General features: G+C 40.0%; 2 protein-coding genes across 3 annotated transcripts; one reads left to right on the top strand and one right to left on the bottom strand.

Moving 5' to 3' along the window:
- Nucleotides 1-959: 959 nt before the first annotated feature.
- Nucleotides 960-4,844, bottom strand: tbccd1 (TBCC domain containing 1). Of its 2 annotated transcripts, XM_020936297.2 has the most exons (10): nt 4,665-4,844; nt 4,329-4,565; nt 3,861-3,927; nt 3,519-3,785; nt 3,188-3,352; nt 3,015-3,116; nt 2,690-2,939; nt 2,424-2,610; nt 1,816-2,349; nt 960-1,618 (listed from the first exon to the last, which is right to left on the bottom strand). In XM_020936297.2, the coding sequence occupies exons 3-10, from the start codon at nt 3,921-3,923 to the stop codon at nt 1,411-1,413; spliced, it is 1,776 nt and encodes a 591-aa protein (XP_020791956.1). In that variant the 5' UTR covers nt 3,924-3,927; nt 4,329-4,565; nt 4,665-4,844; the 3' UTR covers nt 960-1,410. The 2 variants fall into 2 exon arrangements, with proteins under 2 accessions (XP_020791956.1, XP_055008380.1); XM_055152405.1 differs by lacking the exons at nt 3,861-3,927; nt 4,329-4,565; nt 4,665-4,844 and having other exon boundaries at nt 3,455-3,656.
- A 493-nt stretch (nt 4,845-5,337) lies between these two features.
- On the top strand, nt 5,338-9,144 carry dnajb11 (DnaJ heat shock protein family (Hsp40) member B11). The gene is made up of 10 exons (XM_020936258.2): nt 5,338-5,519; nt 5,986-6,142; nt 6,528-6,625; nt 6,754-6,886; nt 6,989-7,131; nt 7,263-7,345; nt 7,431-7,488; nt 7,834-7,945; nt 8,025-8,184; nt 8,260-9,144. Exons 1-10 carry the CDS (start codon nt 5,446-5,448, stop codon nt 8,322-8,324), a joined length of 1,083 nt encoding a protein of 360 aa, XP_020791917.1. The 5' UTR covers nt 5,338-5,445; the 3' UTR covers nt 8,325-9,144.
- Nucleotides 9,145-10,142: the final 998 nt, after the last annotated feature.

The following is a 10,142-nucleotide window of genomic DNA, read 5'->3' on the forward strand; positions in this document are numbered from 1 at the left end:
GTTGACCTATTTAGAAAGGCCTTGATGATAAGTGGTGGTCCCCTGAGGTCTCTGTGTTATTCAGGCTCATAGACAGTGCCTTTTATACACGCGCTTTCCCACATTTATAAACAGTTCGAGGGGGGGGGGCAAGAGAGGAACAATTGCTTTGTCATGAAAATGAGATCCAAAAATTGAGTCAGTGATTCTAGTGCTATTCAGTTTTTCCAGAAACGCGAGGAAGGATTACGGCATAAAGGCCGGGCATGGTGAGCGTCCGCTGACCTCACTTCTGTTCTGACTGGTACAGTTCAGTGCTGGCTCACACCCCTGCTTTTCACTGATGCTCCTATGCCAGCTGCACCAGCCAGTGTGCCCTGGCACAGCTATACAAACTGCTCTTTCAGTGAATCATGATCATTTATATTTTAACAAATTAAGATTTTTGTTACATTATTTATTATATGAGTATTAAAGTGCATATTAACAGGTGCTTTAATTGGTGATTTAATTTAAATGGTCAAAAATCTGATATCTGATTATGCACCATACCACAAGCAAAACTGCAAAATGGAAAAAGAAAGAATGTAATCATTGAGGCCAAACATCTCAAGTAAAAGCTTTTTATTCTGTTTAATAAAAATATAAACCTGAAATTGACTGATGCAGCATCTCAAGTATAAGCACACTCCTAGGCATATTGGTGTTGGATGTTCAAGAAAGTAGCATTTGTTCTCTTGAGTGATCAATAATATGGCAGGCAGAGGGAAAGTTGCACATGCAAAATTGACAAAAGAGATCATTATAGCATTGCTAAAAATGCTAATACAGACAAGTGAAATTTTAGGTAGAATAGGTCTGAACTGTTTTTAATTTTCTCTCAATTCATATTTAAAATATTTTTTAAAATGCACGTTTGGAAAATATACTGATACCTGGTAACTGGGCATTAGCTACAGTTTAATCATTCATTCAAGGAGTCAGTTGAAATATTTATTAGAAAAAAAATATACAATTTACTCAGCCCAAGGCTTAATATCAAAAATATACTAAGACTACAAAATATGTACTTCTTATCTTATGTCTGCTAACTCACAAACTATATACATTTATTTCTATTGTTAATATATTTTCTACACAAATGACACTGGACATTATTTAAATTCATTCAATCTATTTTTTTGTTCATGGTATTCATTTGCAATCTAAGTAACTTTAAAGAGACTTTAGAAGATTTAAATTACCATACACTTCCACTCAGGTGCTTGGGATGTTGTTCAACAACATGCCAGTTCACTCCCTACTTGGCTTAAATACAGAAAGTGTACTATGACTAAAAAGATGGCACAGCTTTAAAATCTCCACAAACTTAAGAGAAGATGACTTAGGCAGATGTTTAGCAGGCTGATGGCATCACATGTTCATTACATTTTAATAGGCCGCAGTAGACCGTCCTTTTGCTTGTCCATTTGTTACAATGCTGTCACCATTAGCTGTTAGAGAATTGGGGTTGTTGGGGGTCTTCTGTGGAGCTAAGAGTGCTGGTGACAGACTGTCCAATTCTTTTCTGTGTCCAGTTTCTAGGAGCCACTCGTGAAACTTCATTTCAACCAGCGCCTGGAACTGACTCCTCTGTTCCCTTGGAAAAAAAAAAGAGAACATGTTGTAGGAGGTATGTAAAATATTTGGCCAAGCGCTGTCTACTATTATTAATGAAATAATAAACCTATTCCAAGGATCAGTTTTCATAAGCAACTGCATTACATGACAGTGATTTTACATTACTTGTAACAGGGTCCTCTATATGTCTAATATACAAGGCATTTGAAATCTTACTTATTTAGTCGAATCTCTGTCACAGTCCTTTGCCAGTTCTGTATCCTCTTCTTCTTCTCTTCAACTGCTTCTTGGTACAAAGGTGGCAGTCCTCCTGGAATCTCGCATGTGTCCCCATCCATTTCAAAAGGCACAACCAGTGTGTGGAACTCTGCTGGAGGAATCAGGCGGTAGCAGCCCGACTCAGGGCTGTTTGTTGTGTTGCACTGTGTAGACTTTAAAATGCCGTCCGTCCCCAAAACCAAGGGCTGATCCCAAACATTCGGGACAACTGCTAAACCCACACTTGCCATGTGATCCTCCAGGGAGGGATAGAAAGTGTGAAAGGGACCAAAGCTGATGTCGGTGTTTCCAGGAAGTAGCAATGGTCGCGTAGGAGTCAAGATAAAGGCAGTACAGTGTGAAGATGCTCCAAAGACTACTCTCCCTGCAACACACACCACCTTCACATTTTGACAACTATGAACATGGACAGCAGTTTCCACTGGACCTAGGACAATTGTACAGTCACGGCACTTGTCCACTGTCACTGATCTGAAAAATTACCAACAAAAAAATCATCTTCATTTTGAAAATGACAAAATACAATATTACAGAGTCACCTTTACCTTAGAGGTGAGAGAAGATATATGAAGGACTCAGCACATCGATGTATCTTCATGTTGGTACCGGTTAACTTTTCTGAAGTTTTAGCAAGTGTTTGCTTTAACACCTGAGACATCAACACTATTTTACTACCAGGTGGAGCTGTGTGAGTATTTCTGGCTATTTTGGCTCTCTTCATAGCCCCCTCCACTAAAACACACAAAGAAGCCGAGGATTAAAATATTAACATAAGTAAAATACGATGCAAGTAATCAAAATGAGAGGTCACCTTGTTGGGCCCATGCTAGTTTTTTCCCTGAGTGCAGACACGCAGTGATCCCGAAAGGGTTGAGGGAGAGGTTTTGTTGGAGACACGAGAGGAGCTTGTGGAGAGGGAAAGAATGGCTTTTTGTACAGTAACCTGCTTCGGTCTGAAGAGGGCCCTTGGTCAACAGTCGATAAACAGGCTGGACAGCTCTGCCTTGACTCACAGAACCCTCCAAGAGTAGGCTTAAACTTCGCACCGCCTCCAGAGATATCTGTAAAAACACAATAATATTATGCATCATCTAAATACAAAGTACTTTGTTTAAATAAAGACTGAGCTGTCAGACCTGAGAATCTCGCTGAGTCTGCCCACTTGGTTCAACTAGTAGCTCCAAAATCTCAGCAAGATGATTATTTACAAATGAAAGGTGTGCCTGGTCGTCCCAGTTCTATGAACGAGACTGAAGGCATTAATATTTACCAGGAAATAGTTCATAGCACAAGTGATATATGGCCTTACTTTGTTTTGGGAACTTGTCTTGCCCTCACGTTCTGATGGGGACGGGGAAGGGGAACGGGTTCGATGACTGGGCCACTCTTCAACGATGGATGAAGAACGTAAAGACACACGGTTGAGCTGTTGAATAAAGAGAAAGAGGAGGAACTGCAGCGTGTCCACTGACAACTGCAAAGTAAAGAAAAACACATTTTACTTTATATATTATCAATTATAACTACTGTAATAACTCTGATTTAATGTCACAATTATGATAAAATAGAGCATTACAGTTTGAGATGACCTGAGCACCATATAGGTAAATGAATTTCACTCCTCCCCAGTCGTATTTCACCTTGTTCCTTTGTTGATCCAATTCACTTTTGGAGGAGCACTGGGAGAGACTTTCAGCCCACTCGAGTCTTTTCTCTGGGGTACGTCCAACAAGAAGGTCAAATGTCTCAAAGTAGAGCCATGCAAGGTCTTCTGGAAGCTGTAGTTTTCCACAGGCAATATGCCTCCACATTGGCCAGCCCAACACAGGAAAGCAGCCATCCCTTGTCCGTACGTATGTTGCCATCTTTCGAAGATAGTGAAGGCTAAGCTTGGAAGATGGGGCCACCTGAAAAGAATATAGTCTGTATGGTTTATTTTTCACTTTAACCCTTCACCTGGGGAAAATGTAATGTACACCTACCTGCAAAGCTCCTAACATGAATGGCTCCATGCGTGGCCAAATGCATATGCCTTCCTCCTCCATCTCTCTGGAAAAAAGGGAGGCAACAGTAGATAGATTTACATTCAAGACAAGTTCATCAAGAAATATGTACGCATGGGTTAAAATGCTGTTTGGTTTATTTACAATGTGAGAAGCAAGTGAGCATTAATCATTGCACCATCAGGCAAAACAATCCCTTGACAACTAGAAACTAAGCTACCCATGTTAACAACACCTGACAATGAAAACAGTCAACCAGTCCGTCAAGTCTGGAGTATATAATAATATTTGGCAGAACAGAAAACAGTGCGTAGCAAACGAAAAACAAATCCGGTGTTATGCCTAAAAACCTTCAACAGCTAGGTGACTGGAAGTTTTAGCACTGTGGATCATTTCGCTGTTAGCTAGCTTAGCAGTAGTTGGACGTGAAAACAACTTTGATCTTACTTTCTTTCTTTGTCCAGCGCGTTTCATACGATGTATTTTATCCGGATCACCCTTTGAAATATTAGCAAGTCATGTCGACGATTGGAGTTTGTTTTGGTTGAGAGGCGCAGTCCTAAGTGCAGACACATCTGTCCCTTCTTCCTATTTGGCGCCCTCCCTCGCACAACAGCCCTGCCCCTCAATGAACTGATGCATTGTACTCTGATATGACTCAACCTAGATCCACCGGAGCCAGCACTGAGTAAAAAAAACATTGGTAAAACATAAGATTTGCTTTAATTAAACAATACAAACTTTTAATTATTGTCACAAATAATTATAATATACCATACGTACAGTAGTATACAGGAGAGTGTGACAATTACGAGTACAGTCTATGGTGAGAAGTACTTGTCGGGGTTGCCAGATTTTCACATAGCAACAAGTGACAAGTTGTATTTTAGGCATTACTATTAATGTAACACAAAATTGAAAAACGATAGTAATTACCTCGCTAAATGCTACTGATTATTTTAACAACATACTTTATAAAAAATAAAAATAAACTAGAAAAGCACTCAGAGAGCGCAGACCTCCGCTAAGGACTACCCCCATTTTTGATATAAATTGCGATAAAATCGGTCTTCTGGATCAGATCCGGATCAGCCTTTGGAATATGAAAGAGGATCCCATTGTACATCCCTGAGTCAAATTTCATGGGGTTTGGTCAATAATTAACCGAGATATTGAGAAACTAAATTTTTGGCCAAATTTACCACAATGTTAACTAAAATTTCAAAGTGATCCAGAATCCAGGATTTCTTCCGGATCACCCCCAAAATGAAATCAATTCTTCCTTTTCACATTTCCAACAAATCCTGAAAATTTCATCAAAATCGGTCCATAACTTTTTGAGTTATGTTGCTAACAGACAGACAAACAGCGGAGGTTAAAAAAAGCCCAAAATCGTTCTAAAAAGTGGATTTGGCAACTCTGCTACGTGGGCTGGACGGAGTGTAGGGGGCGGGACTTCTCTGACAGCCGGAAGAAGGTTTGTGACTGGCAGCAGGAGCCAGCTTCAAAAGCCGGTGGATCTCCTTCGGCCTTTTCGTTAAATTGTGTTGGATTTTGAGGATCTATGGCTGCTAAGGGGACCAGTTTGTGCTCGGTTTGCTGTTTGCTGCTCTACGCGGTCACGGTGGTGCTGGCAGGGTGAGTGTTTTAACCCAGGGAAGTGAGCTAAAAGCGGTGAAACATCATCTCCAGCTGGTACACATGTTTGACTGTGATTGGTCTAGAGGTGTTCTTCGTCTGTGTAGTGGCTAGAAACGCACAATAAAAAACACTTTACCGAGACATATGGATTATTTTTAGTGAAAGCAATTGGAAAATAATGCAGCAAGCAGAAGCTGTAACTCTTATAAAGATTACCCTTGACTGGAGTGAGGAAGAGCAGTCCTGTTAGCTTTAGCAACGGTTAGCAATCATACAATCTATGTTAGCGATACTGATTATGTTTCGTTTTTAGAACGATGACAGAACAATACTGGATGTTTTGAGTGATTTTTCCCTAAAGTACCTACTGCCTGAAAGCACCTACTTTTCTGTGCCTTTTCATTTAGCGTGGGAAGTTAAGGATTGCTGTTTTTCTTTTTTTTTTCTCCCACTTCTCTTTTAGGCGAGACTTTTACAAGATTTTGGGAGTGAGCAAGACTGCTTCTATCAGGGACATCAAGAAGGCTTACAGAAAACTGGCTCTTCAGTTACACCCCGACAGAAACCAGGACGACCCCAAAGCTCAGGATAAATTTGCAGATTTGGGGGCTGCATATGAGGTAAGTTATGTTGTCTTGGTCGCACTGAACTCTATGCACATGTATTTTATAATTTGTATATAAGATAATAGTGTGATTTATACTCAAGTCTTTGTACCAAGCCATTTGGTTGTTGATAGAAACGCTGCAGGCTTGGTGATTGGTTGGTTAGACTGTGTGGCTGCTTCTGATTGGCTCTGTGCAGGCATTGTGTGCTTTCCGAAAACCTGGAGTGGATGTAGTGGATGGAGCTGAATGGGGTCATTGAGTTTACTTATACAGAAAACGTATTGTTGTGTAATGTTATTGTATGCCCTTCCTGTTGTAAGGTGTTGTAATGAAGTTAATTATTAAATCTAATATGATGGTATGTGGCTAAAATGTGTGTCTATCGAAACCACCATAGGTGCTCTCAGATGAGGAGAAAAGAAAACAGTATGATGCTTATGGGGAAGATGGACTTAAAGAAGGCCACCACGGCTCGCATAATGACATCTTCTCAAGGTTGTTTTAAGTTTATTATGAATGCAGTTCAATACAAGTCATTACTTTCTTTTGTTGTTCACTCTGCTGTGTAGTGTTACTGGCTACTCTGTTGAATACAATTTAGAGACCTGTCCTTCTCTGTGCAGCTTCTTTGGCGATTTTGGGTTCATGTTTGGTGGAAACCGGCAGCAACAGGACAGGAATATCCCACGAGGGAATGACATTATTCTGGATTTGGAGGTCACACTTGAAGAGGTCTACTCCGGAAACTTTGTTGAGGTGAGATCATTACCCAGAATTGTTTTTGTCTGCTTGGTATAGTATTGATTTTACTGCACCAAATATTTCTAGCATATTTGAACATTCTAATGATCTATGCAGGTTGTACGCAACAAACCAGTAGCCAAAGAAGCCCCTGGCAAAAGAAAGTGTAACTGTAGACAGGAGATGAGGACCACACAGCTTGGACCAGGACGTTTCCAAATGACACAAGAGATGGTCTGTGATGAGTGTCCCAATGTCAAGTAAGTAACTAATTTATACTGTAACCTGAGAGAATACTAACATAATACTAAACATAACATTATATTCTGCATTTGCCATTGTCTGTCTAGATAACTCAACTATGTGTCTGTTTTGTGGCTGACTTTTGTAGATTGGTGAATGAGGAACGCACCTTAGAGGTTGAGATTGAACAAGGAGTACGAGATGAGATGGAGTACCCATTTATTGGAGAAGGTTTGTAATTAGTTAAGTAAAAGCTAGTCATTTGCACCTTCATCATTTTCAAATGCATGAGTTACAGATAATCATTTTATTTTAGGTGAACCTCACATTGATGGAGAACCTGGTGATCTGCGTTTCCGCATTAAAGTTCTGAAGTAAGTGACGTAAATGGGTTGATGATGGCAATAAATGTATATCTCAACCCTTGGCTATATTGTGCCTTTATTTATAGTTTATCCTTCAGACCAAGATGGATTGAGTTAAGATATAAATGCAGTGTTTGTGAATGATTCATGTTTAAAACCTCCAGAGTGACTGTTCATTTTATCACAGCAATCTCTCCCTTGTATACTGCTTTCATAGGAAAGTTGTGCAAAGAGTCTTGTACAACAACAGTATGTGCAAGTCTGAGCAGTGATTGACCCCTCTGAACTGTTTCCCTGTCCACATTTTCATAAACCCAACCCTAACCATCTTTATTTCCATATTTCCCATTTCAGACATCCAGTGTTTGAGCGAAGAGGTGATGACCTGTACACAAATGTCACAATTTCACTGGTGGAGGCACTGGTGGGCTTTGAGATGGACATAGTTCATTTAGATGGACACAAGGTTTTTTAAACATCTATGGGCACAGTTTAGCTTGATTTAAAAAATGTAGATAAACTACACACATGACCCTCTTCTGCAGGTACATATCGTGAGAGACAAAATCACTAAGCCCGGGGCTCGGATGTGGAAGAAAGGAGAGGGTCTACCAAACTTTGACAATATCAACATTCGTGGCTCACTAATTATTACATTTGATGTTGAGTTTCCTCAAACACAACTAGATGACAAGCAAAAAGAAGGTGAGAAATTTGAACTAAAGTTACAAAGCAATAAGACCTTGCCTTTTTGTGATCACCTATCTCCTCTTGTTTTAGGAATTCGGAACATCCTGAAACAAGGTTCAGTACAAAAAGTTTACAATGGACTACAGGGATATTAACTACACACATAGACTGGACTCAGTACCTGCCACTCCCACCCACAGACCTGCAATAACTGGAGCGAGTCTGGGATTCTGGCTGAGGTCTATTTATTATTTTCATATGGTTCTCAGGATGACGTCAATCCTATTTTGTTTTTATTTTTTGTGTGTTTTGCCTGAAGTAGCGCATAGTTTTGTTTATAATTGATTGGCTACAATTGAAATACATAATGTTGTGCCATCAGGACATCTCGTTAGACCACAAATTGACAACCATTTAATAATTAACTCACAGCAGATTCTGCACACAAGCATCTGACAGTTCCAAATTATTTTTTTTACTTGCGGTATCAAAAGATGGACTCCTTTATGTTTCAATCAACTGTCCCTAGACAAGACATTTGGTTCATTTAAAAAATAATTTTATGAATGTAAAACAGAGAACCTCACCTCTTGTGTGGTACATTTTTCCTCTGGTTATATTCCTTTTTAATGGAATTTTGTAAATGGGAAACAGAAGATTTTGTGTCTTTGGTAAAACACTGTCATAAGAGTTGAGCTCTGTGAACAGTGGGGTTTTATTTTGATGTGGGCCATTCTCCTGTGGCAATGTAATAGATTTGGGTTAACTATCTGACACTGCTGCCCATTCTTTCTTGAAGACATCTGAACAAATTATTGATTCATAAGTTTGTTTATGTTAAAACTTTGGACCTCTTTTGTAAACTGCAAAATTCTACCTTCATGTTTTCAGACTCCTTAATGTGAATTATCTGGCCCTTTCTACGGAGTGTACTTGGGGGGTATTTGACTGATAAATAAAAATTTGTACAAATTCTCTTGTTATAATGCCAATCCACCAGCAGAAGACGCCAGAGATGTTCCATTGAAGCTTTTAGGAATAGTTCCACTGTGAGGGTCAATAGCCTAATAAGAGAGCAGCTCAATAATCGCTGTCGGTGTTCAAAGATTTAACGAGTAATCAATTTGTTACCAATCATTCATTTAGGTTATCCACACTGAAACTTAATTTGACCCTTTAGTCGGGCATATACAACTGTAAAATTGTTTTGTAAATTTTTTAATGCCAGTGTCAGCCCACACCTCACAGGTCACTGTTGTAGACTGGGATATCTGCCTAGTCATCAAGGTTAGTTTATAGTGTGGTGGGTGGTGCACATCTGCCCACCAGTAATCATGATAATCTGTTATTATAATACATGCTGTTTATTGTGCATGGAGGTTCTGTGTGTGGCCACTGTATATAATGAACTCCCACAGAGAGGAGGAGGAGGCTGTGGTGAAGGAGGGAGTTTTCTGCTCAGCCCACAAGACATCACCAAGCATTCTTACTCAGTCTGCTAAAGAGAATTCAAGGGACATCTGGTATCTCTTGTTTGTTTTTCTTAAAACTGTTAATTGCATTAGGAGTCGAGACTATTTTTGGCTTATTATGGGGCGGATGACATCAAGTCACTTATTTTTCTTAACACTTGTAATTACACTTTATTCTCCACACGAGGGCAGTATTGACTCTTACCACAGACCTTATTTCTCTTGCATTGTCTCATCCGCCCTTCCACACGCTCTTGTCTGTAAAGTGGTTAAGAGCCTGCAGCAGCACTTGGCTCTGGGTTGTTGATGTAGATAAGTACCGGGATCACACTTGACCCTGTGTGTAATGACTTGTAAGTGTAGCTGCCGGTTCAGAGAGGCACGGGGGCTAAAGCAGGCCTAATTGAGCAATCTGTGTGTGGGTCTGCGTGCAGCCCTGGCGCCATTGGATGTTATGATCTGCACTGGATCCACTGTGTGCTTAGGTAATGGTGCCTGACC

The sequence above is a fragment of the Boleophthalmus pectinirostris genome, unplaced genomic scaffold, assembly GCF_026225935.1.
Source record: "Boleophthalmus pectinirostris isolate CB_2022bp ecotype Guang Dong unplaced genomic scaffold, ASM2622593v1 HiC_scaffold_1, whole genome shotgun sequence".
Taxonomy (NCBI): domain Eukaryota; kingdom Metazoa; phylum Chordata; class Actinopteri; order Gobiiformes; family Gobiidae; genus Boleophthalmus; species Boleophthalmus pectinirostris.

Bases quoted from the DNA above. Each gene is read 5' to 3' on its own strand.
- tbccd1 (XM_020936297.2), bottom strand. From the start codon at position 3,923: ATGGAGGAGGAAGGCATATGCATTTGGCCACGCATGGAGCCATTCATG. The intron at 3,353-3,518 runs GTGAAATACGAC...TTTACTTTGCAG, and splicing joins TGGATCAACAAAGGAACAAG to TTGTCAGTGGACACGCTGCA. The intron at 3,117-3,187 runs GTAAGGCCATAT...TCTCGTTCATAG, and splicing joins AGACAAGTTCCCAAAACAAA to AACTGGGACGACCAGGCACA.
- dnajb11 (XM_020936258.2), top strand. From the start codon at position 5,446: ATGGCTGCTAAGGGGACCAGTTTGTGCTCGGTTTGCTGTTTGCTGCTC. The intron at 6,143-6,527 runs GTAAGTTATGTT...AAACCACCATAG, and splicing joins ATTTGGGGGCTGCATATGAG to GTGCTCTCAGATGAGGAGAA. The intron at 7,946-8,024 runs GTTTTTTAAACA...CCTCTTCTGCAG, and splicing joins TTCATTTAGATGGACACAAG to GTACATATCGTGAGAGACAA.